General features: G+C 41.7%; 1 protein-coding gene across 5 annotated transcripts in view; it reads right to left on the bottom strand.

Annotated features, from left to right (window-relative positions):
• The window catches only part of KMT2E (lysine methyltransferase 2E (inactive)), an 81,584-nt gene that overhangs the window by 21,483 nt on the left and 32,408 nt on the right, over positions 1-27,693 (bottom strand). For 4 of the 5 annotated variants that reach the window (XM_089524560.1, XM_089524559.1, XM_089524558.1 and 1 more), the window contains 6 exons: positions 25,406-25,618; positions 21,894-22,024; positions 12,568-12,685; positions 8,820-8,929; positions 7,693-7,957; positions 4,225-4,323 (listed from right to left, as the gene is read on the bottom strand). In XM_089524560.1, the coding sequence (XP_089380686.1) occupies positions 4,225-4,323; positions 7,693-7,957; positions 8,820-8,929; positions 12,568-12,685; positions 21,894-22,024; positions 25,406-25,618 (936 nt within the window). The remainder of the gene's footprint in view (positions 1-4,224; positions 4,324-7,692; positions 7,958-8,819; positions 8,930-12,567; positions 12,686-21,893; positions 22,025-25,405; positions 25,619-27,693) is intronic. The other variant, XM_089524561.1, reaches the window with a different exon arrangement.

Genomic DNA, 27,693 nt, shown 5'->3' on the forward strand with positions numbered 1-27,693 from the left:
TGAAAGGAAAGGATGTGAAGCACAGCAGGAACATAAAATGTAAAGAGTAAGAGAGATTACGCATAGACTAAAGCATCCTTCAAGCATTGTTTCAACATGAGTTGCCAAAGAAAGAGGCAGGGTAAGACAAAGTCCCCTTCTTGTAATTTCATTTAGTACCAGGCAGGCTTGGGGTGGTGTTTGAATTTAGGTAGTGATCCTCCACTGAAAAGAGGTTATCTTTCTTGGAATCTCTGCTCTTCAATATATGCATACTACTCTTATTATTAATGCATACATATCAGGATTCAGCCCTTTTATAAATGAATTTCTGCTCTCTAAATTAATACAAACAGCAACTGATTTTTTTTAAAATGCTGGCTCTGAAATGCAGATGTGCTCACTTCCTTGGAAACAACAGCCTGCTCTTAAAACTTTGTATGCAAAGTACACAATTTTTTTTATCTTCCGTGCAGTGAAAGTGTAATTTCTTCATTACCAGTTTATTTTCAGAAGCAGCAAATCAGGAGTGTTTGGGTAGAAAATGAGATAACAGAGGACTTTGCCTTCTGTACATCAGCGCAGAAATACAGGCCAATGGTGGAAGGATTAATCTCTGTGAACTGGCACCAGACTGCTTGGCTAGAAAGCAGGACACAGTTTTGTTCCCTGCATACTAGCACAGAAGGATAGCATGTTGCTGGTGAAGGCATGAAGCAAAACATGGTTCGGCTCCTCTTTGGCAATGGTAGAATATAAAGTTTTGCCAGTATAGTTACACTGGGAGGAGCATATTGGCAGCATGAGGTCTCCTACTTCCCCCAGCAGCCATTCAGTAGCCATTTGGGTTGGGGTGGAGCTGTGCCCTGGTACCAGAAGCTCTGTTTGTTTAGCTGGGGTGGTGGTAGTGCAAAGGGTGGCACTTAACACTTTCACGACATCACCACTAGCCCACTGAAACTTTGTTGGAACAGGAGGAGGGAAGCTCCTTTTTACACATTCACCACAGGTGAACTGACAATGGACCGATTGCTTCCTCCATTGCCAGTCAACTGTGCCTCTGTGATGGCCTCCTAATGAATGAAAAGGGAAAGCCTTTTATTGGGAAGAAGCCAAGCATATTGGTGGAGGAAGCACTTGTTCAAAAAGTTCACCTGCTTTCACCTCATTATTTATTGATTGGATTTATATCCCACCTTTCTCCCAAAATGAGATTCAAGGTGGCTTACAATAATTTAAAAAGGGATACAACAAAAACATTAATTACAAAAGTTAAAAAAGAATTAAATAGTACAGTGGTACCTTCCCTTACGCAGGGGATCCGTTCCGGACCATCACCAACCCCTGTGTAAGGGAATTTCTGCATATGCTTGAGCCTCATTAAAGATAATGGGGCTCGTGCCCATGGTGGCACACGCGCCATTGCTTTTTTGGTGGCACGGCACTGTATGCTGGAAGTCGCGTAAGGTGCACCTGCATATGACACAGGCACACTGTACTAGTATTCAAACTAACAGTTAAAAACACAACACAACACAGTTAAAACAATGTCAATAAAAAATGCTCCATCCATCCTTGCTGGCTCTCCTTATGAATAAACCAATTTTCAAACTAATAAATGGGTGGTGGTGTCTGATTTAATGTTAGACATATAAAATTATAGTAATGTTTGACAACTATTTGCAAATATGTCAAATGCACATAGATATCAATTTACCATATGCCAATAAATGAACAAACAAAGTACAGCTAAGAAGAGTTACATATTAGTCCCCAGTAAGGATAATTATGAAATGAAAAAAGATAAATAATATAGCTACCAGTGATGGCTATGGCGCGTTACATACCGCCTAAAAGCGGCGGTCTGATGGCGCTGCTGGTTGCTCCGCGAGGGAGCCGCAGCAGCCAAACCACATGGCTCCCGCACGGAGCAAAAAAGAAGCCCCAAAATGGTGCTTCTTCCCGCGGCGCGGTTATGACGCCGTGAGGCGCCAATGGCGCACTCGCGATGTCATAAGCGCCACGCAACGTGTGGACGCTATGCGTCCGCAACGTAATAATGGCGGTGCCTGTGTGTATAGGGCGCCGCCATTATTACGCCCCCGTCACGTGCTAGGGGTGAGGCCGGTGTGGACGCTAGGTCCCCGGCCAACCCCTAGCACGTGATGGGGGTGCCTCAAGAGCCCGTCTGTAATGGGCCATAGATTAACTGAACAAATTTCAGGCTCTTGTGTGGCCTGAAATAATCCCTCTAAATTAGCTATCTCCCAACCCCTAAAACATATACAATTTGTTTCTAAGTTTCATCTCAGGCAGCTTCACACATTTGACTTTTGGAATTCTGCATTACAAAACAAAGATTCCTTTACAAACAATAATCTCCCCACCCAGCCCCTGGGGACTTCAGTTTGTGTTAGAGGCAATGACACATGAGGAATAAAGATGAGAATAATACAAGTCTGGAAATAAAGGAGATGCAAAGCCATAAAAGGCTTTGTTTAAAACAATGCCATATAGTTTTGAAAAAAGGACTTGAGAAAAAGAGGAAATGTTCCTGACAATTCATCAGGGCAGCTTCTTTTTTTGAGGCACAGGGAGGACTTTCACAGAATGAAAGCCAGAAAGGACACAAGGAAAGGCATACATTTGCATGTTAAGCTATAAATGCTTAATAATAAAAGTTTGAAATTAATACAAAAAACATTTAAAGCAACTGTAAAGAGTGAAGAAGCAGTAGAACATGATTACAGTACTAAAGCAGTGAATTTCATTACTTTTCTGAAAAGACAGAAATAGGATACTAGAGAAAAGAAACCCAGCATGGACACAATTACCATCATCTAGTAGAAATACTACATAAAATAGACTTCAGCTTCAGATGTAGTGCAGAAAAGGGACATTAACATTTTTCTCTATTTTCTGCCAAGGTATCCACAGTAATTTACATTTTGAAAATATTGAAATGTTTCAGGAAACAGAACACAATTGCTTCAGGTCAGCTGAAGGACTCTTTGGGAATGCCCTTCATGCAGGGCACAGCATCTTATGTAGCCCCAAGGAGAAATGGGATTGTGGAGTAACTGAAAATGGAAGAAATAGTAAGATTTGGCATATGCTTATTATAGGACGACAAGAGTCAAATTCTGTGAGACCAGCACATAAAGTCTGGATGGAAAGACTGGGTGTTGGATCTTCATTAAATTCAAAGCTCCAAGGCAGAAGTGTAGCTGAGACAAGAAAAGATGCAATATTGGGTAGATGGATTAGTTATGGCAGTCATCGTAATTATCAAGAACAAATGGAACTTCCTAGAAAGGGAATTCAGGCAGAGAAAAGTGGAAAGCATAAGCACTAAGATCTGTTCGTAACCCATACTAAGGGTAAGAAGTTGCAGTTCAAAATTAGGAAGAATTTAACATAATTCCTACCTGTCATATTTCATGGAAGGAAGAGACTGGATTTGATGATTTAGCAGATCAAGCAAGATATCAAGCACCTACAGAAAATTACTTTATATTCAATAGGGAGGCTTATAACAATCTTCTTCAAACGTCTACTACTCAGTCCCTTCTGTATTATCCTTTTACTTCAGGATCCTCCACATTTGTGGACCTCCCATATGTGCACTGTTTCTGTTCATCTTTTGTTGTACTCAAGCTACTGCGCAATGTCTTATCCTTCTTTTTTTAAAAAAAAAATAAGGCAAGATTCAGAAAGAAATATGCAAATTAAGCATATTTGTGTGCCTCTTTTTCTTTTAGTAATTACAGGCCATGATATTTGTAAACTCTTTGTCAATAATTTCTGCCTTCTTATAGAGGAAGATTTTCCTTTGGCTCCCACCCTTTTTAAAATTTATTTCATTTGAATAAACAACCAGGAATGTATTGGACTCTTTATATTTGACCAATGAAGATAAATCCCAACCATCTGTATGAAAACATAGAAAGCGTTTTCTAGGGACTACAACAATACATAGAAAAAGAAAACAATTTGCAAGGAAACTTCCAAGAAAGAGCACACACACCTTTTTCAGAAATTAGCAATCAAGCCAAAAATAGAAACATATTCACCAATTCATTCACATAGGCAAGTTTGAGACATGGTTATCATGTATCAAGGAGCAGATTTCAAATATGCTCAAATGCTAAATACCTAAGAGAAGCAGCAACAATTAGCATGGGAAGAGCAGCTGTCACTAAACTTCAGTGACAGCTTTAAGCAGCTACTAGCTTCCCAACTTACCATCTTCCTTTTCCTTTCTGCAATCTGCTCCTCTGATTCCATTTCTACTTCATTGCTAACAGGAGTTTTTTCTTCTATATCATCAATAAAATCTGGCTCCTGAAAGATGGAAATGACTGCTTTACAGAAGCTCTACAACTATTGCTGCTGCTGCTTTAACCTAGGGAACTCTAAATGCAATACAATACTAGGGCAGCAATCCTATACACTTACCTGGGAGTAAGTCCCACTGAATTCAATATGACTTACTTCTCAGTAGACAGGCACAGGATTGCTCTGTAAGAAGTTTTGCATCACTACAAGAGTAGCCAGCTAATTAGCCAACATGCAAAATCTACACTTTCTTACACAAAAAATGAGTATCAACTGACTAAAATATTTCTCCTACTCCAAATACATAAATAGTTGCATGAGGTTTAATGCTATCTGAATATATGCAAGCTAACAAATTCATGATGACTGCTTAGTGGATTAAATGTTCAGCTATTAACAAAAAAGAAAAGGAAAAAGATAGAAAGAAACTATGATCCAAAACTACATTATTTCATTTTAGGAAGTTTGTTTCTAAATACAGAAGATACTTTACTTAATTAAGGCTTCTTTTACCATCTAGAAGATAAAAATATTCATAAGAGTTCAGCTAAACTAGGAATCAAGTAATGTTTAAGAATGCATTTGCCACTTCATTAAGAAAACTAAGTGTATGTGTGTGTGTATGTGTACGAATTCAGCCACAGTTCTGTGTATAAAACTGTCAATTAAAAATGACTAGTATTTTGTCACTGGCACAACTAATAAAATAATTTTAGCTATATATTACTACACACACACACACGGACAGGACTTGAGATAATCCTACCTGATAAGCAAGTTTTTGAACCTCTACAAACAATTTTTACAAGTACCAGATATCCGAAGTGTATTCCACACAGTTACAAATATAGGGTACTTTTAACATGTTAATATTGTCTAGGACACAAATCTCTGTTACTATTCTGTGACTAACATTTAATGGTATACTTCATCATCCAACCCATTTAATGGTATACTTCATCATCCAACCCAGCAGAAGTGGAAATGTCATCCCCTCCCACTGCATCCACTAGACTGAAAATGTGTGAGACCCCTGCATCTTTAATGGCTCTGGAGAAGAAATAATTTCAGCAGGTATTGCTTCGTAGGCAGCCAGGCTAACAACCAACACCTGCTCAAATTCCCCTTTCTACACAGCCAATAAAGGTATAGAGCCCCTCCAGTTTTCCATCTGGCAACCCTATCCCTTAGCTATTGCCAGAAGGATGTCAGATCATGTGTGCTTCAGATGATTTTCCAACCTTCTAAAGCATGTTTTTAGTCTATACAGAGGGCTGCTAGAGAGGAGCCACTGCCTGTGGTGGAAGCAACAGGATCCAGCGGAAGTATACCCCTGGATTCTGGCCTGCAACCAGTTTTAGAAAGTTAGAATGTAGAGTTAGAAAAAATGGAAAGCAAAATATTACCACTATCAAAACACATTTTCATTGCACTCTGAGTTATGATATGGTTTTAACCAAATGAGAAACACTGGATCCAAACTCTCCCATCTCTTTTACCTCCCAGTTTTATTTGGAGTATTTAATCACTAATATAACAAGTTTTGCAAAAGTCAATGGACATAACTCTAGGGCTGTGGCAATGTCATACCTACATGGCAGTTTATGCCAGCATGTATACAGTTCCCCCAACTGTTTTTAAAACATATTTGAGGGAATATATAAGCCCACCTAGTCTTAGAAAAGTAGCAGAAGGACACTTGTATGCAATGGGCTGAAATGTCCTTCCCCCAAAGTAGAGCAATCTGAATATGTGTCTCTGCAGACAGTGTCTGTAGGAATTGCATGCTATGCCTTGGAGACCACTGGAAAAGCAAATTATTTTTGCTATTCAGATGCATTTCCTCCAAGGCAATTAAAAGTTAAAAATAATGCATGTTTCAAATTCACATGCTCATCATGCACCATACAGACTGTATTTGCATGCAAAACTAAACCAGGATTCTAGAGAATCCTGATTTATTAGGAATAAGCTGTGTGCTGCTTTGTTCCCACTGGGCTCCTTTCATCAGTGTGTGTAGCTAAACCCGCCAGGAATGAAAAGCTTAATGATGTGGGAAACATTAATCCAGGAATACTCCTCATATGCAAACCAAGAGTTCCAGTTCAAATAACATGCAAAGATTTCCATTCCTAGTTAACTGAGCTGCTGTTAGAGGAGCGAATAGGCTGACTGCACCACCATTCATGGTTAGTTGGAATTCTGCTCACTGCTGCATTCAAACTTAGCCATTATCTTCTTAATTTCCTATTTTACTTTTGGCAGGCCCTTTTCTATTTTTCTCAGATATAAAAAACAGTATGCAAAGGGATCTTGTAGCACTTCTGAGACTAACTGAAAAAAGAAGCTGACAGCAAGAGCTTTCCATGCATTCGAGGAAGTAAACATCTATGAAAGCTCAGGATACCAGTGTCTGTCTTTCAATTCATCTCTAAGGTGCTACAAGATCTCTTTGCATACTGATTTTCCAGAATAACAGAACTATATCTCTGAATTCTATCAAATAAAGTTCATAAAAATCAGGGCAGAACTTTAAAATCTCAATTGTTTCTAACAATGTTACTTTTTTACCTACTGTCCTTGTAAGGAAGTCCTTATCGGAACTATGAAATATTAATGCTGACTGATTTGCAAATACAAGTTCCTCTATCCCAAATTCCCATCCCTCTTTAGTCTTTATTTTCACTGGTCTTCAGGTCTTAAAACACTGAACATGGAACCAAGCTGGAAAAGGCGCTAGCTCCTTTACTGAAGATCAACATTAACTGTTATTTCCAGTGAGCAAGGTGATGTAATAACTTGGTATCTTACCATTATCCTAACGCTTTACAAATTTTTACTAAAGAATGACTCCCTTACCAAAGTTACGCAACATGATCATACATCTAAAATCTTCTTAAACAACTGCCACTGCCAGATTAAGAAGAAGAAAAAAACTTCACAAAAAAGTGGCATTTTGAAATAATGTATACTTAAACAATTTACATTAATACATTCTTATCTTCCATTGACATAAGGCATGTGGCAAATTTTGTGATTAGCAATAAGCCCCTACAGGATGATCCTGGGATCTTGAGGCACAGTATGATGTTCTTACATCAGTGATCTGCAAAAATATTCAGAGCAAATATTCTGATGCATATTGATGTAATGTGATAAGGATAGGTAAAGTGCCAGCACAACGTCATACCATACACCCTCAACCATTCCCAGGCAGACTGTAGGTTCAGGAGCTTCAAAATGCAAACAAAGCTCATGTGCCCATGGAGCTGCACTCCATAATGGAGCAAACAAGAACACTACCTGTGTAGGAACTCCACATGTGCAGAGATTCAAAGTAAAGTGTTTAATTTACGCTAGAAAGCACTGTAATACCTGATTATTTGAGATTGACAATCTAAGTGGAGAAAGCTTCCGCTGCCTGTTGTCTGGAAATTTTGTTTTGGTGGCTGCTCCGTCACAATCCAAAGTGATATTCTGGTTTTGAGTTTCCTTCTCTTTTGAAGCATCCCTCTCTTTTTTGCCCTTTTTTCTTCTAGTTTCATATCCTGTATTTATGTTTTCCGTAGGCTCAGAAACCCGCCTAAGGACTGGGCATTCAGGATTTTCTTTGAGACAGGCACAGTCCACCTTGTATTTGCTTTAAAAAAAGAAAGGGTTAAATTGGAAAAAAAAAACCACGATTATACGATTTATAAACACCATACATAATAATCTTAATTGGTGATCCTATGTATGTTTACTGTGAATTAAACTCCCCAGTGTTCTGATGGACTGTAGACTCAGGCTGCATCCGCACTGCAGAAATAATCCAGGTTGACAGCACTTTAATTGCCATGGCTCAATGTTATGGAAGTCTGGGATTTGTAGTTTGTTTTGGCTGACACAGAAGGCTAAATATCTCACAAAACTACAAATCCCAGAAATCCACAGCATTGAGCCATAGCAATTAATGTGGTGTCAACCTGGATTATTTCTAAAGGGGGATGCATTTTAAAGTAATCTCCAGTTACAAAAGAGATGTTTTAAAGAGTTAACTGAATATCAAATATGATTTCCAATTTGCCACAAATATAAACAAATGTGGGCCAGAATCAAGGAAGATTCTGTAATTCATTCCATATGCCTGGGTGGCCTTTCATTTGTGTTACCAAACAGCAGCTAAGCTTCAGTGCTAGCCAGTTTTGCAACTGGCTGTATCGACATCAATTCGATAACATTCAAGTCTGATGTTCAAAGAAAAGGGGGGAAAAAGAACAATATGATGTACAGAAGTAGTTCTTTGGACCTTGGTCTGTTCACTTCTTAGTGTCATATTCTTTACTGCTACATGCAGCTTCCAAATATTGCAATTCTAAAGCCACATATGACAGAGTAACAGATTCTCTGTAACTCTTGTGAAAAATGATTTCAAGTTCACTTTCTTATAGTGGTAACAATTATTGTTATTCTTAATCATATTATATGAATGTAACTTAATCATGAGGTGCAATATTACTTACCAATTTCCATAATCAAAATCGAATGCAATAGTTATTTCTGTTCCTTTTGGAATGTTTTGGATGGAGTAGATATAAAGATGAATGGTTCCATCTTCAATGGCATGCCTAACCTAAAAGAAGATACACAACATATTTGAATATGACTATGTATATCTAAAAAGAAATTTAAAAACAGATTTGTCCTCCACAAACACTTTATCCAGCTATTACTTGTCTAGAAAAAGCCCTTGTGCAGGATAGATGACTGAAATAATAACTGTTACAGCAATTTATAAAATGGGTATAATCCACCTATGACAGCCAGTGTGATGTAGTGGCTAGAGTGTTGAACTAAGACACTGGAGACCAAGATTAATATTTGTTTGATTCCCTGCTCGGCAATAAAAACCCACTGGGTAACTTTGAGCCAGTCACAAACTCTCAGCTCCAAAAAAACCCAATGACAGGTTTGCCTTAGGGTCACCCTAAATCATAAGGCACACAACACCAACAAGAACAAGAACAACAATGTCAACCTACAATTTATAGACAGTCTTGGGTATTTGAAAAAGACTGAAGAGGTAGTTTGTCTTTATTTCAACCTGTCATTTCTGTTGCTTAGGGCTCAAGACATCCTACTAAATTTCAGCCAACTAGCCAAAATAATATTGTTTTACATTGGCTTGTTCAACCAGTTTCTGATGGAACTCTTAACAGCAAATGAAGACCAATTTACATGTCCCCTTCATTTCCATTCTCATATCAGTAACCAAAACACAATTACACTTCTTACATACAACGGAATTTATAGATTAAGTGGTTCTGTAGTATCTCTCTCCTCCCACAAGATGTACCAAAATTTCAACAAAAAGTTAAATACTTAGGGATTTATATAACAAAGAAAAATAGTGATCTGTTTGATAATAGTTACAAAAAGAGTTGGCAGGATATAAAAAACAATTTGGAAAAATGGAATAAATTACAATTATCATTATTAGGAAGAATTGCTCTAATAAAAATGAGTGTTTTACCAAAAATCCTATTTTTATTTCAAAATTTACCAATAATTCATAATGAGGGGATCTTCACTACATGGGATAGGGATCTAAAAAGATTTGTGTGGGTGAGAAGGAAACCCAGAATCAATTGGACAATATTAACGGACAGCAAAGAAAGAGGAGGATTAGGGATGCCAAATTTGAAATTATATTTTTATGCATGTTGCTTGGAATGGATAACAAAATGGGTGGAATTAAAGGATGAGCAATTATTAGATTTAGAGGGATTTAATCTAAGATATGGGTGGCACGCCTACATGTGGTGGAATAAAGTTGAACTAAACAAGGAATTCAAAGAGCATATTGTAAGGAAAGCATTATATAAAGTATGGATAAAATACAAGGAAAAATATTATACAAAGTTACCAGAGTGGGCTTCTCCTCATGAAGCAATATTAAAGAAGGGCAGAATTGAGGGAAGAGATTGGCTAAAATATAAAGATTATGTAAAGATAATAGAGGGAAAAAATTACAATGAAATCTAGGGAAGAAATGCTAAAAGAGGGAATTAAAATAGATTGGTACCTATATTATCAATTAACGGAAAAATATAAAGCAGACAGAAAAAATGTTGGTATAACGTTAAAGAAAACAGAATTGGATGTAATATGGATGGATAAGGATAAGAAAAAAATAACAAATTTCTATAATCTAATTTTGAGGCTTGAATTGGAACAAGAACAAATTAAGCATTGTATGATTGTATGGGCACAGAACATAGGGAAGAACATACAGTACGAGGCGTGGAAAAGAGCTTGGGGACGGGATTTAAAATTTACATTGTGTATGGATCTAAAAGAAAATTTTTACAAAATAATGCACAGATTGTATATGACACCGAATAGATTAGCGAAAATATATAAAAATGATAAAGGAAAATGTTGGAAATGTGAACGAACTACGGGAAGTTTTTTTCACATGTGGTGGAGCTGTCCTCCGATAAAAAAATTCTGGAGAGAAGTACACAAGAAAATTGAAATAATTATACAATTGGAATTCCCTCTGGTTCCGGAGCTCTGTCTTTTAAACATAGTAGAAAATAAGGATTTAAGATCGAAACTGAAACCATTATTATATTTAATCACCGCTGCCAGAATAACAATTGCCAAAATCTGGAGAAACAAGGAAGTACCGAAAGTGGAGGATTGGTTAGGAAAGTGTCTAGAAATCATAGAAATGGATACCATAACTTTGAAATTAAAAGATGAAACGCGAGAAGATAATTTAATTTGGTTGAGAATAAGAGAATTGTTTCAAAAGGGAAAGGTTAAATAAGGTAATAAGGAGAGAAGGGAAATCATGTTAGATATGTGATACCGTTGCTGTGTTAGAATTATTGATATAGAGTCAATTATTGTATAAACTTAGGATTTAAGCAAAACAGAATGAAAGATGATGAGATAAGGAAGTAAGGATGATAGATTTTTGAGAAATAGAGATTTTATAGCTAATAAATAAGCAGTAAGTGAAATAGAAAGTGAGGGGGTGGGGTGGGGGAGGTGAGGGTTAAGAAATATTGGAATATAGAATTTGGAATGCTTTGGTATTGCCCTTTTTATGTTGTAAATAATTTCAATAAAGATTATAATTTAAAAAAAATTCATGTATTTTATGATTCATGAGAATGAGTGACCTAAGTTTCAAAGTCAAAAGAATATTTGGGAATAAAAATTTGCTTTATTTTAAAGAGAGAGACCTCCAAGACATTTTGTTATTAACAACTGCTCAAGTCCTACACACTCAGGGCTGTGGCTTGCTTGCTTGAGTCTATCCACCTGTAATGGGATCTTCTTCTTTTCCTACTATATTCCAGCTTGAGAAGCATTATTCTCTTTTCTAGTGGATCATATCTTCTCATGATATGTTCAAAGTACACCAGTCTCAGTTTAGCCGCACTGGCTTCTAGGCATAGTTCAGGCTTGGTTTACTCTAATACACATTTATTTGTCTTTTTCTAGCAGTCCACACTATCGTTACAATACTTCTCCAGCATATTTCAAAAGAGTTGATTTTCCTCCTATCCATTCTTCAGTTTCCAGCTTTTACACAGAAACTGGAAATATGATGGCATGGACAATCCTAACTTTAGTATTCAATCATGTAAGTCTTCTTCTGATTTCTTGACAGCAGGCTCAATTCTGATTAATGACTGAGACAAGTTATAAACAATCTTGAACTTTTTCAATATCTTCATCATCTGTTTTAAAGTTATGTGGATCAGCTGTGGTCATCATTTCTGTTTTCTTAATGTTCAAGAATTTTGTGGTTTCTTTCATTACTTTCTTCAGCAATTGTTCTAAGTCTTTGCTATTTTCTGCTAGTAGTATTGTGTCATCTGTATATCTTAAACTGTTGGTGTTCTTCTAATTTTCACACCTCCTTCCTCTTTACATATGATATGTTCAGTGTACAAGTTAAACAGGTAGGATGGTAAAATGCAGCCTGGAAACCATTCCATTTCTCCATATTCTATCTTGACAGTAGCCTCTTGTCCTGGACACAGATTAAACATCAGCATAATGTTGTGGAACATCCATTTCTTCAAATATGACAGTTTCTCATGATCTCCACAATCAATAAATTGTCTATAATTTATAAAGGACAGGTGGATTTTCTTTTGAAATTTGTTGCTCCCTATTTATTTATGCAGTTTAATCAGCAAGTTTTATTAGCAAACATTTTTTAAAAAATTATTATTATTAAGAGCCTACCTCAGCATTGGGTGTACAGGATCGTCTGATAAACCGAGCTTCATTTCCAAACGTTCTTGCATCCACACACATTTCTAGCCCATGGAATTTAGAATAGAACAGGACAAAGGGATATGGCCTAAAACAGCAACAAGAAACAAATAATCATAGGACAGAGTAGTTTAATCTCAGACAAAAAGTTTTTGTTTACAAACATTTGAAAAACCCTTTAACATTAAAATAAACTACTATGCTACAGGATCTCAGTACCATTGGGAGAGGGTTGGCATACAATCCTATGCATACTAATTTGGAAGCAAATCCTCTTGGACAAAGGTGGGGGGGAGGTTGCTTCTTTGGCTTAAAATATGGCAGGTGGAGACAAAGGCGTGTTACGCATGTAACGCGCCAAAGATTACTGCACTAAATATACAATCTTCTTTTTAAAATCACTATGCCACCACAAGAAATGCTCACAACTTTGGTGTTGTCTCTTGATTGAATTTTCTTAAAGACCTGACATACCTAACCAAGCAACATATGTTGTGCTGATGTGGTGAGTACATACAACCAACCAGATCCACATTAGAGGGCTTCTCTACCATCTTTGAGATGTAACCAGGGATAGCCACAATTAGAGAGAACATCCACCTGGGATCATTCACTTCTTTAGCATTCTAACAAGGCCTCCTGGAAAATCCTTTGAAAATATATATGTCATTGTTATACAATTAAAATAAATGTAATAAATATAAAGACACAGCCATGTTAGTCTGGAAAATCAGTGTGCACAGGGATCTTGTACCACGTGAGAGAAAGAAGCTAGCAGCATGAGCTTTTGTAGATTTGAGTAGACTTCTTCAGAAAGCTCATGCTACCAGCTTCTTTAAGTACAAGAATTCTGTGTCTCACAAGTCTTAAATTACTAGAGAAGGTATAGTGGTGCTTTCTTGCTGTTATGTTGACTCCAAGTACCGTATCTGATATTACATTTAAAAAATTCCTCTGGTGGCTGTTGACCCTGGTGGTGTTTTGCTTTTTAAAATTTCCTGTGAATGGGTAGAACACCTCATTTGCTTTGCGTCATTTGGATCTATTTTTACTAAGTGGTTTCCTTTTCCTGTAGCTACCTTTGGTAAGGCAGCTTGCTGGCTTATGTGCTCTGCTTCTTGCATATTATAAACTGGATGATGGAGGTTAAAATGGTAAGGATGCTTGGGCACACAGAAGCCTATTTTAAGTATACAAGTAATATATGGGCAGCTATTCAGAAGGCTGGGAAATTGTACTTTTATTATTTGCCTGCCATTGCCCTTTGTTCCTGGCCCTCACATGGCTAAGAAGGAATGGCCTCTGCCTGCGCTGAAATCCCTCAACACCATCTTAACTGACAACAGAGTAACATCTGAGACAGGCCCGTGATTCAAACATCATCACTTTTTATTTCTGTATAATTTTTTAACATCTTTGCCTGAAGACGAAGCCAGTAAAGCTTCAAAAGATTGTATGATGCATTTTCTGCATTTTGGCTTGCCAATAAAGGTATTGCTCTTTTGTGGATCTCCTGCCCCCCCCCCCACCATTAATCTTAAATGGAGAAGGACAGGTTGCTTACCTGTAACTGTATTTCTTCGAGTGGTCATCTGCGATTACATACAAATGGGTTTCACTGTGCCTGCGCAGTGCTGTTTGGAAACTTCTAGAATCACTGGGCAAAGTTTATTTTGCAACATATAGAAACTTTTTGGCGGTAACCCCGCCCACCCGTTATAAGGCCCCTGCCTTCCCGCTCTTTCCCCAGTTCCGCAATTTTTTCCGCCAAGCAGGCGATGGAAGAGCCAATAAGAGCAGGACACTGAGGGGATGGACGGGTGGGATTTGTATGTATTCGCAGATGACCACTCGAAGAAATAGTTACAGGTAAGCAACCTGTCCTTCTTCTTCGTGGTCTCTGCGAATCATACAAATGGGTTTAGACTGACAAGCTTAGGTATGCGGCGGAGGGAGTGTCCTGAAACCAAAGCTATGGTAAACCAAAGGTACATTTATTACAACAATAAACACCTTGAACCATAAAAAGAGCCAGTCTTTTTGTCCATGCACAAACTCAACATAGCAATAACATTGCAAACCCTGAGAAGGGAAGAAAGGGTCATGCAAGACCAATCCCATTGAAATCGTGCAAATCAACATTCAACAGAATGTAAAACAGTGGCATTATGCACATACATGCTAAAAACACAAACCATCAGTAGTGCAATCAATGCAACCCTGAAACCAACACAGCCCTCCCAAAAGCTGCGTCTCGAATGGCCCTGGTGTCCAACCTATAATGTTTGATAAAAGTCAAAGGTTGGGACCAGACAGCAGCCTTACAGACATCCTCCAAGGGGATCCCCGAGAGGAATGCGGAAGACGCTGACATTGCCCTTGTAGAATGGGACCGAACCCTGCCAGGGAGAGGTTTGCCCAGGAGTTCATAGCAGAGGTGGATGGTACCGGCCACCCATTTGGAAAACCTCTGCGCAGACACAGGCAACCCTTTTTTCGGTACCGAGTAGCATTGGAAAAGTCTCTCGGACCGACTGGAGGCAGCAGTTCTGTCCAGGTAAAACGCCAGCGCTCTCCTGACATCAAGAGAGTGCAGGCTCCGCTCCGCATCCGAAGTCGGGTTGGAAGCGAGGGTCGGCAACACAATGTCCTGGCACATATGGAAAGCAGACACAACCTTAGGCAAGAAAGTAATGTCAGTCCGCAGGACCACCTTGTCTTTGTGAAACCTCAGGAAGGGCTGGTCCCTCCGCAAGGTACAGAGTTCGCCCGCACAGCGGGCAGAGGTGATGGCCACAAGAAAGGCGGTTTTCCAAGTCAGTAGTCTCAAGTCCGCCGTGGCCATCGGTTCAAAGGGCTTGGATTGGAGTGTGGACAGTACCGCCTCCAAGCTCCAAGCCGGCGCCGGTACCGACACAGGAGGATGCAAGTTGGCACATCCCTTAAGGAACCCTTTCACCAAAGGATCCCTAAAAAAGGAAGCCCTCCCCCCGAATTGGTACTTAGCACAAATGGCAGACAAATAGCACTTGATGGACGCGAGGCACAGCCCCTCATCCAAGAGCGCCATCAAAAATTCCAGCACCACCGGAGTGGACACTTGAGCAGGAGACAAGCCCTTCCCATCAAGGAAGAGGTTAAACCGTTTCCATTTCAGGGCATAGGACCGCTGAGTAGAAGGTTTTCTTGCAGCCAGGATCACCGTCCTCACCGACTCCGGCAGGGCGGTTAGGGCTGTATCTTCCAGGCCACCAGCGGTAGGTTCACGATGTCCGGGTGCAAGATCTGGCCGTCCTGGGTCGACAGCAGGTCGGGACGGAAGTCGAGGCGAAGGAAGCATCTCCTGGAGAGGTGGAGAAGGGATGCGAACCACGGCTGTCTGGGCCACCACGGGGTGATCAGGATCGCATGCGAATGGTCCGCTGTCATCTTGGACACCACCCTGGTGATGAGAGGGAAGGGAGGAAAGGCGTACAGCAGCTCTCCCGTCCAGAGGAAGGCGAAAGCGTCTCCGAGGGATCCGTCCATTAGCCTTCTGGAGCAGAACTGGGGACAGTGGCTGTTCCACTCGGTCGCGAAGAGGTCGATCCGGGGGGTTCCCCACCGCTCGAACAGGCCGCTGACCGTTTCCGGATGGAGCCTCCACTCGTGGCACACCGAAGAGGATCTGCTTAGACGATCTGCCAGTTCGTTGTCCTGTCCTGGGAGGTGAATCGCCTGGAGGAGCACGCGTCTCTGGATGCACCAGTCCCAGATGCGAAGAGTGATTTCGAGCAGAGTCTTGGACTTGGTGCCTCCCTGCTTGTTGATGTAATACATCACGGTAGTACAGTGGACCCTTGTTATACGCTGGGGTTTGGTTTCAAGATCCTCCGTGTATAACAAAATCCGTGTATGCTCAAGTCCCATTAAATATAATGACATAGCAAAATGGTGTCCCTTACAAAAAATGAAAAATCAAGGTAAATTTATACTTTTTTGGGACATTTTCAAACCGTGTATGCTTGAATCCGTGTATAAAAAATCTGTGTATAAGAAGGGCCGACTGTATTGTCCGTTCTGAGGAGGACCACCTTGCCTGTGACCGTGAGCTCGAATGCCCTCAGAGCCTTTTCGACTGCGAGCATCTCCAAAGCATTGATGTGGCGATGTTTGTCCTGGGCCGCCCACTTGTCCTTGACAACCAGGTCGAGTAGGTGGGCGCCCCAGCCTTCCAGAGAGGCATCGGTCGTCAGAGTCAATTGAGGTTGAGGCTGATGGAAGGGCATCCCGATACAGACGTTGCAATCGTCCAACCACCATCTTAGGGAGGCGGCCACCGGCCTCGGTACTGTGAGCCACTTTGACGGAGAGTCCTCCATAGGGGAGAAGACTGAGAGGAACCAGGACTGCAGGGGGCGCAGGCGAAGTCGTGCCCACGGTGTCACGAAGGTCGTTGACGCCATGTGTCCCAGAGCAACTTGGACGTCCCTGGCCCTCACCCTTCTGTGGGAAATGCAAGGCTTCAGTGATGCTACTAACGCCTGGAAGCGGTCCACGGGAAGGAAGGCAGAGCATCTTTCGGAGTCGAGGATGGCTCCGATGAACTTGGCCTGCCTGGCCGGAGTGAAGTGGGACTTCTCCTTGTTGACGACCAGACCGAGAGAGTCCAACAGACGCAAGGCGAATGAGATTGCCTCTCGGAGATCCTGTTGCGAGTCGGCGACAAACAGCCAGTCGTCCAGATAAGGGAAGACCCTGTAGCCTCTCTGGTGGAGGTATGCTACCACCGGAGCCATGCACTTTGTAAAAACCCGTGGAGCCGTGGCAAGGCCGAAGGGAAGCACGTTGCAGTGGTATGCGGTGGAGCCGACGGCGAATGCGAGGAATCTCCTGTGGGACTCCCGAATTCCGATGTGGAAGTAGGCGTCCTTCAAGTCGACCGTTGCAAACCACAGGCCCTGGTACAGGAGAGGCAAAATAGAAGCCAAGGTTACCATCCGGAACCGGCGGTATTCAAGGAAAAGGTTCAACTTTCTTAAGTCCAAAATGGGTCTGATGCCGCCGTCTGCCTTCGGTACCGTGAAGTACCTGGAGAAAAATGCCCTGGAACAGTGTTCGGGGGATAACGGAGAGATTGTCCCTTTGAGGAGCAAAGCGCGCACTTCGTCGAGAAGGGTGTCCGAGGGGGGGTGGTGGAAATAAAAGCTCCGGTGGGCGGGAGCTCTTCGAACTCGAGGGAATAACCCCTACAGACAATGTCTAGTACCCAGGAGTCGGAAGAAATAGAGGCCCAAACGTTGGCAAAGGGCCTAAGGATGTCCAGGAAGCACAGAGGGGAGGCGAAGTGCGCGGGAGGTTTTCATGCCCTCTTCTTGCCTTGGTCGGGGTCTTGTCGGCGGTTTTTACGGTACCGGGAAGACTGGTTACGGCGGCCAGAAGATGAAGAGGATTGGGACGGGTACCTTTGGCGCTGGGAGCCCTGCTGATGAAACTGGCGGTCCTGATAGGAGGACCTATGGAATTGACCTTGCTGCTGCTGCCAAGGGCGAAATCGCTTGCGGAAAGGGGATGGAACGGGGGCCGACATACCATGTTTCCTCGCCGCCGCCTTCATCCTGAACTTACGATTAAGCCTATCGTCCGTCTCGGCATGGAACAGGCCCGAGTCATCGATGGGCATGTCTTCAATCGTGGCTCTGACACTAGAATTGAGGTCCGAGCCCCTTAGCCAGGTGTGCCTCCTCAGGGCGAGGGATGCTGCCATGGCCCTGCCCGAACACTCCACGACATTCCTGGACGCCGTGATGAGCCAGGCGCCAATGGAATGGGCCTCATCCCTGATTTCAGTCAGAGTCCGTTGCACCCCATCCGGGACGTCCGGCACGATCGGGGAGATGCCCTCCATCAGGGTTTGGACATAGGCATCCATACAGGCAGTGTAGTTGGTCGCCTTCACCGCCAACGCAGCCGCTGCATAAGCCTTTCTAGCCAAGGCATCAATCTTCCTGGCCTCCTTATCCATTGGTGACGCCGCCTGACGCTGAGTGGAGACCTGCTGGGAGCCCTTGACGATAGCCGAATTCTGGCGAGGGTGTGAGGTCAGCCATGGTGAGTTCGGAGCCGAAACCCTGTAGAGGGACTCGATCTTACGCGGCGGGCCAAGGAGTGAAGAAGGAGCATCCCAGGAGCGCTTGATCAAAGTCTCCAGAGACGGCAGGAACGGCACGGAGGGTGTCGCGTGGACTCGACCCCGCACCCTGCGCTCAACCGGGTCCTTGGCCTCCTCTTCAGGGTATGAGAGCTCGATGTCCAGAGCCCTGGACATCTTGATAACATGCTCCGCAAAGGATCTGACGTCATCCGTCGGGGAGGCTACCTCCGGGTGGTGAAGGAATTGAGGGGAATCCCGAGCAAGTTCCTCTTCACCCGAGGCGACATCAGAGCCGATGGGGTCCGGTTCCGAATCAGAAGAGAGCAGCTCAACAGCAGCCACAGGTCTGGTGCGTTCAGTCGGCCGGGTCACGGGCAGCAAGGAGGTGGAGGAAGACGGCCCTGGTCGGTCGGCCCGTTCCTCGGGTCGGTGTCGATCCTGGCCATGAGCACGGTCCTGCTCACGAGTGCGGTCCCGCACCGAAGTGGGCTTAGCCAACGCGACCTCTCTCGGAACTGGCAAAAAGAACTGGTCAGTTTCCGAGTCGTAAAAACACGTAACATCATTGGGCTCCCGAGCCGGTGAACGCGGAGCAGGTGAAGGAGACCTCGCTGGTAGGTCAGAAGGGTCCTCATCTTCTGAGAGAAGAAAAGGGAGAGCTGTCGAAGTCGACGGATCTTGAAGTGAGGATGATTGGACGGTGGCCACATGGTCACGACCCCTCACAGGAGAGTGAACCTCGACAGACGGTGTGGCGAGGGAAGCAACCGTCACCGGGGAGTCGGGATGAGGGCGCTCTCGATGATGGGCCTTGCGGGACCGAGAAGTCTCCTTGGGCGCGGCCAGTCTCTTGGATGGAGACCCTGACTGAGAACTTGGGTGACCACTAGAGGACTTGGCCTTTTTTGCAGCAGAAGATGTTGAGGCCGGGGCCGATGATTGCCTCTTCTTGACAGACTTAGGGCGAGCAGGTGCATCCGGGGGAAAGAAGAGGATCGGTGACTCCGAGATTCTAGCCACCTGTCCGGCTCCATCCTTCTTCCCGGAGGTTGGCTCCTTCGGGCCCGAGGCATCGGGTTCGGAGGAGGCCCATTTCGAAATGGAATCCTCCGGTTTGGAGGGCTTGGAATGGTCCGACGATCCCGACTTGGCCTTGGACTTCTTGGAGCTGTACGAAGTCGCTGAAGCCGCCTTATGGGACCTCTGGTCGGAGGCCGCTTGGTGGGATGACCCCGATGCCTCGGAGGGGGCTCCCTCTTCGCGAGGTGGAGCAGAGGCGGCAGCAGAACCCGATGACCCAGATTTATGAGGGTGCTTAGCGGGTTTGGAGGTGGCACTGGGCTTAGTGGAGCCGCGGGCCACAGGGGGTGCGGCGTCAGAAACCCCCGAATCCAGCACCAGCGAAGTAGAGGGAGGTGCGCTGGCCGGGCCATCACGGGCCGGGAGAGAAGGAGCCACAGCAGAAGCCGAGGGGGCCGAGGCAGGGCGGGAATCCCCCTCCCGAATCTTGCCCTGGGCTATTGCGGAAGTCAGCCGCAATTCCCGGTTCTTTCGGGCTTGGGAAGACATAGACTTACAGAGGCTGCAAGCCCTGGGGTCGTGGTCCCGGCCGAGACACAGCCCGCAAGAGGAATGCGGGTCTTGTACAGGAACTTTTCCTCCACAGACGTCACATTTCTTGAACGGAGGAGACATCGTTTATCGAAGTCGACAAGCCAAAAACGAGATCCGAAATCCAAATCGAAGTACACAGTCCGAGGTCAGAAAGCACGAGGGAAGAAGAGAAGCCAAAGTCCAGAGAAACAGTCCGAGTCAAATAGAACCAGTGATCCAACAAACTAGCAAGAGCGAAGTTCCAAACAGCAACCAGCACGGCGGAAAAAAGGAACTGGGGAAAGAGCGGGACGGCAGGGGCCTTATAACGGGTGGGCGGGGTTACCGCCAAAAAGTTTCTATATGTTGCAAAGTAAACTTTGCCCAGTGATTCTAGAAGTTTCCGAACAGCACTGCGCAGGCGCAGTGAAACCCATTTGTACGATTCGCAGAGACCACGAAGAAGAAACAAAATTATGACTACTTATTTGTTGAGGTTTTTTTCCCCTAAACTAGGAGGGGGAAAAGTGAAAAAGCACCAGAGAAAACAACACAAAAAGACTGTATGTAAATGCAATTTATGTACATCACATAGTAAGCTTTTCTGGATGTTCATTGTCCTGGATTTGTCTGCCTGAGACTTTTAGGACTATGTATTTCTGTGAGTGATGAGTGTTAACCTTGGTAGATCAGGATACTAGTGGGATTAGCATAAGCAGGGCATACCAGCCAACTAAAAGGACAGATGCATTAAATAAGATGCAGTTTAAGGAAAATGTAAATATGCTAATTTCTAGGAAAAGAAAACTTTTTATGCATTACAATAGCTTCAAATAGAAATATACCCTTTAAAGCAAAATCTTACTGTACTGTGACACAGCAACTAACTGGATTATTTCTGCAGTGTGTTTTGGACCTAAGGAACTCACACCTCTTCTAACTGTATCAGCTCCATCAAAGGACAACTGGCCTGTATCTAGTCTCTGCAACTTTATCTAAAGTATCCTTCCCTTTATATCTGGTTTAGTGTTACAGTGCGACACCAGTAAGCTACTTGGACACAGTTTTAAAAGCTATTACCAAAAAACAAAACAACCTAAAAAAACACATAACCCTAGTTATTATCTTGAAAGTAAAAATAAAAATAGCAGAAAGACAACATGTTCTGTAAAGGACTAACTGGTAAAAGAAGACCAATAGATGAAACCAGTACAAAGAAGAGCTCTTGGATGAGGCCAGGAAACTGAGATATAACGAGGATTATAGTGAGAAAGCTTAAATAACAAATAAAAGTTTAAAAGGTCAGATAAGACAAAACCATGAAGATCCAAAAAATGAGATATCAAAGTATCTCAGATGGATCTACGGAGGAACAGTACTATAAAATCATCACAATGAGTAACACTAGCTGGTCAGTACTGAAAGACAAGTTGATAAGATGTCAAGCATAGAAAGGCCAGAAGAAAACATTGTAATTGTCAAGGCAATGAATGTCTATATGAGGCTGAGAGAGAAAATATATAATTGAAAAACTGTAAGCAATTTAAAGCAAACTTTTAAAGAAAAGTACCTCTTAAAGAAATATCCATTAGCTTCAAATTGTTCTCTCAGCATGAACTTTCCTCGATATTCAATAATAAGTGCATCTGGAGGCAAGTCTTTAGCAGCTTTTAGGATTTTCTTATTTTTTTGAATATAGCTCTAGAAGAAGAAAAGAAGAATGTAAAAAAATCTAATTAAGCTGATTGTATTCATGCTATTAAGATACAGATTACAGCATACCCCTTTAAGGAACAATTTGGTAAATTTAAATGATATTTTTCTTTTCAAAAGCTAATTGACTTTATTCCTGAAAGGGCAACTACCATATTACTTTTATACAGACATCTTAAAACTTATATTTGGAAATGATAATAACTTCAGAGTATTTATAAACTCTCCAAACAGATAACCAAGACTAACTGTTCAAAGTATATCAGGGAACTCTCTCCACAGAGATGTTTCAGACTCTCTGGTTAAAAAAGGTCAGAAATTGGGGTGGGGGAAGGAACGACAACACATGACATATGCAGTCTCTTCTCTAATTTGCTGATAAGTGCAAAGGACAGACGCCAAGTAAGATGCATTTTAATGAAAATGGCAACATGCTGATTTCTAGGAAAAGGAAACTTTTTTGTGCATTTCAATAGCCTCAAGTGGGATTATGCCTTTCTAAGCAAAATCTTACTGTACTCTGACACAACAACTAAGGAACTCACACCTCTTGTAATTGTGTCACTTCTGATCAAAAGACAATTGGCCTATATCTAGGCGGTCTCTGCAAGCAGGGACATTCCTCCAAGGAGTGCGTCACGTGCGCCATGCTGATGCTAGAGGGAAAGAAGCAAAGATGCTTCTTATTACAAGATCTGAGAATGTAACTTTCCTTTATGTTTAGTCTCTCTTTACCAACATTAAATTTTTCAAATAGCTTGCAGATTCCTTCCATAGATTGCATAACAGGCAGCTGATGCTAAATTTTTGTATTTTCTGTAATTTACTGACAAGGAGTATTTGCCTGGACTGGGATGGGAATCCTGCATGACATATTTAAAGGTGAATTAACATAGCACTTCAAAATGTTGTACAAAGCAAGTGAGTTGGTTAAAGATAGTAACTTTCTTACCATCTCTTAAATGCTGCCAGTGATAAACAACAAACATAAAGTGAACAGAACTGCTGTATACATTGATAGCTACTGTGACATTATTTAAATGTACAGGCACATTATAGACACATTGCTTTTTCTGTAGAGTAAGGTGCCTAAAGGAGGATATAATACCTTATTTGAAACATGGTAAATGTGGGGTTAGACCCAGCACCTATTAACTTTATTCTTTTGTTCCCATTAAAAGTAGCACTATTATATTTGTAACATGATTTGTTACTAAACTGCTACATGGATACCCAATTATTTTTATGACACCTCTTAGATATATATCAGCTTTTTGCCCTCGTGGAAAATTCCAACTGAGAAAAGGCAGTGACAAATTTTCAGAAGAATAGCAGACCATTATAAACAATCTCACCACAATGTTTCTAGATAGCATGACAGAACTGTTTTCATTCTAAGAAACTGATAATCTGAGCATAATTTTTCTGTGGAATTCCTCGGCATCTAAAAGGCTGAAATATTCCTTTTCATGAAAGCTGCACCTCCAAAGAGAAATGCAAAGCCTTTTCAATTTCAATTTTTCTTATTCAACTCAACCCTCTGCAAGATCACACTACGATATTTTGGCCAAAAGTCATCCCACGGAGAATTATAGTCTCATGGGGGAAATTAAAGGCATTCAAATAAAGTCAAATTTGTGAACATTAGATTTCTTTTTTTCCTGTTTCCACTGACTCTATGGCTCTGTAAAAAGAAGCAGACTAGCTAGGCCACCAAGATAAATACACTATTAACATTATAGATTAAAAGATGTCTATAATGTATCATTTTCCCCCTTCAAGGGTTCCTCAAGAACTCTGCATCAGAATGTTGTCTTTTTATAAATATATTTTTATACATTTTGTAAATGGATATAGAAACATGTTGGAAGAAATATGATATTTTTATGATACTCGCTTTAAAAACTGGTTGAAGAGGCAGTAATTGAGAAAACTACATCAAAATGCAGGTGCAATTTCTACTGATGTTAACAGTGGAATAGAGTGTATGCTTGATTCTGAGGCAATACAATAGCTCCGTGATGGCGAACCTATGGCATGCGTGCCAGAGGTGGCACTCAGAGCTCTCTCTGTGGGCACATGTGCCGTCGCCCCAGCACAGAGCTTGCCAGAGTTTGTTACTGGAAAGCCAGAGGGACATGGCACTTCACAATAAATAAGTGGGTTTTGGGTTGCACTTTGGGCACTCGGCTTCTAAAAGGTTCACCATCACTGCAGTATCTAAACAGCTTCCCAGAATATTTAAAAAATGTATAACTGTTACTCACCAGGTAACAGCAACCAACCTTTTCCCCTTCTTATTTTCATAAAATTGTCAACCATTTCAAGGGAAGCTCTTTCTATTTGTCTAAGACTCATACCAAAAGCTGGCACTGAATCATAGGCTGGTTAGACTCAATAAGCAAAAAAGCATCTTTCAGGAAGAAAGAAGCTCCTTCTGGAAAGAACTTAGCACTCTATGGTTCTGTCAGGATCAGGACAGGTTTCAAACAATTCTCCATGTATGTCATTAGATATCCCTCCAAAGCAGCCTTTCTCAAATAGTGGGGCGGGCCCCCCAGGGGGGGCGCGAGGCTCCGTAAAGGGGGGCGCGAGGCTCTGTTATGCAGAGGTGTACTTATAACAATTTTATAGACAAATGATACTATTTACAGTCGCGCGAGGGGCACAAAATGTTTTCTTCTTCCTAGGGGGGGCATGACAGAAAATAATTGAGAAGCACTGCTCCAAAGTCAGATATGAAACTTTAGGAAGCCACTGGGGAAAATCAGCTTTTTTTCTTTTTGTATTAAGTAGACTTGTTTTCTGGACAGACGTAATTAAGCCTACTGCAAACCATTGATGTTATTTTTAAAATAAACATTAAAGTTCAAGAATGCTGCAAAACACAACCTCTAAAAAGAAGTTGAAAGTATTAATTCTGATAGCTATTGCTCATGACTAGTAATCCTTTCCTCATCTCTTGCTGAGAATTTCAGAACTTAATTTTTTTTAACTTGTACTAAAAATCCAGAAAATTTTAAAACAGGAAGATATGACTTCCAATATAGTGAACAATGGGGACCGAACAGAAAGGCCAAAATAAAGCTGCTTCGGGTCACTTTGGAGGTATGCTGTTTAAATGACACACACATCTTAAGAGGACAGAGGCTGCACCAAAGCTGTGCTCTAGTCCTTAGGACTGGAGCGTGGCTTTGGTGCGGCTTCTGGCCTCTTAGGATGCATGCATCATTTAAACAGCATACCTCCAAAGTGACCTGAAGCAGCTTTATTTTGGCCTGTCTCTTTGAGCCCTATGTTCCTACTTAGTACGTGATAGTGTATTTAGTTATGAAAGCTTAATGCTTCTGTCACTATACATTCATTTACCTCTACTGGTGGTTTGAAGACTGAGTTGCTGGTGATCACTTCTTTTTTGTCATCTCCATTTCCTAATCTCAAAGCTATTCTTTGTGCCTCTCTCTGAACACCTTCACTGTACTGGTTGTTGTTTGCTTCTTCATAACGGTCCATCCAAGCCTTGATTTTAGTTTCCCATCCAAAGTTTGAACTGTCAGAAGGATCAATCTCTGGAGCAGAGCCCTAAAACAGAATAGGTAAACATAAAATTAAAATAAAACCTTGGATTTAATGTGAAATGGACCCAAAAAGAAAGGGCTATTTTTTTCTCATTTGAGAAGGCAAAATTAACACATAAGTCTATTTCTGGTAAAACAATTGGAGCCAACCAATGTCCAAGAGAAGTGTTCCCTTATGGCTAGGGTAAAGTGATCCATAAAATATAATACAGAATTTGGCAAGGAAAAGATACAGTATACTAACCAAGCCATAGTTGTCAATTTTTTAGTACCAGGTGAATTTGAAGGAATTTGCCCAGGTGTCTTCCTATTGTGGGAACAACTGGTGTTTAGAACTGTTCTTGCTGCCAACCCATTAATGATTTATTCAAAGAACAATAAGCTAGGTAATCCATGTGGTCACCCAGAGATTGGTGATGTACCTAGAAACCCAACAGACTGAATTCCCCAGATCATAACATACAAATAGGATGTTTGAACACTTGATGTCTGATATGATTCTGGACAGAGGTTTTAAGCATTCTACAGGCATCAAGCTTGTGTCATAGCTCTCCTCTGGCATGAGACTTGTTGGGGCTGAAATCTAACTAAAGATTTCAAGAAACTACCCAATTCTGCCACCTGTCATTTTAAGGTGTTTGGTCATTTTCTAGACTTCACTGCAGAAAACCTAGAACATCTACCTGGGGCAGAGCACTTTAGTCTTTTTGCACAATTCTGGAAGATCTTCCATATTATTTGAAAGGTTGTGTTGACGCCAGGACAGTAAGGACCACGTTGTCCACCACAATGAGAATGAAAATGGCCCCAGGAATCAAGTCAATTATCGCCTGGGACATTAGAAGCTTGTTGAGAGAGATTAGTGGAGCATTCCTCAGAGACAGGTAAGTAGTCTATTCATTTTGCTGAAAGGAACAGGCTCCTGTTGGCTGTGTGACCATGAACCTGTGACACGAAAGGCAGACAACTGTGATCAACACATGTTCCAATGCCTTCCCAATGTTCATGGCTGTGCTAGAGTCAATATCCAATAGTTGTTTAATGGCTGAATCCCTGGGACATGAATATTAGAGTGAAGTCAAGTGTGAAATCTTAAGCACCTATTCATCCAAAGTAGGAAGCTCCTCTGATTGCCAGAAACAATACAACTTTTCCTCATGCTGACCACAGACTAGTATGACTCTGGGGATAAATTTTCTTACTGCCTTGCCTCTACCACCAGATCTTGCAAGCCCCTGGCTTTGAAGGTACATGGTAGGATACCTACCAGCCTCTTTATTGTGCAAGTTAGACAAATTAAACAGAGATGTTGATGTAAGATTTCCCAAGTAAATGTTGTATGGCGCTGGACTCCTCATACATCTACCAGTGTCTCAACCATGGTCCCTGTAAGGCCATCACAGTTGGAACTACAGTTCTAGCTAAGAACTGGATGCAATCCACAAATGATGATGATGATTACAATTTCTTATCTGACTTTCCCCACAAATAGAGGCGGGGAATAGCAATAGATTAAAATACAACATATATTAGTTGAAAAAATATAACAGCAGTTAAAACACATAAACCAGTTAAAACACATATCAATTTAAAAGAACATATAAAACTAATACATGCTAAAACAATCAATCCATAGTTTAAAATTAACAATTTAAAGAAATCAGTGAAAAAGCACATCATGCCAGTCAGTTTTACCAGGCTCGTTCAAAGATGAAGTGAGGAACCTAAAGTAATACAGTTCAAGCAACTAATACAGTTGTCTCTTCTATCATGGAGTGGGTTAAGACTACCTTAACATGCAGTTAAGAATTGTGACTGTGGCACAGAGTAACACCATACTTTGTGTCAACTAGATCAACCAGTGCCTCATTCCTGTTCTTGATGATTGCTGCCTTGAAAATTACCAAGCTATGGAGTCACTGAATCATCAACAGTAGGTACCTTCAACCAATCTATGACTTCTTGCAAAAATAGTTATCTTGATAGAAATGTATAGGTCTGCTTCCATCCACCTACCACTCTGCAGATTTGTGAAAATCCTGAGGAAGGGAACCACCAGTCTCATGGACACTATCTATA

The sequence above is a fragment of the Sceloporus occidentalis genome, unplaced genomic scaffold, assembly GCF_023333645.1.
Source record: "Sceloporus occidentalis isolate IW3139 unplaced genomic scaffold, rSceOcc1.0.p SCAF_5, whole genome shotgun sequence".
NCBI lineage: Eukaryota > Metazoa > Chordata > Lepidosauria > Squamata > Phrynosomatidae > Sceloporus > Sceloporus occidentalis.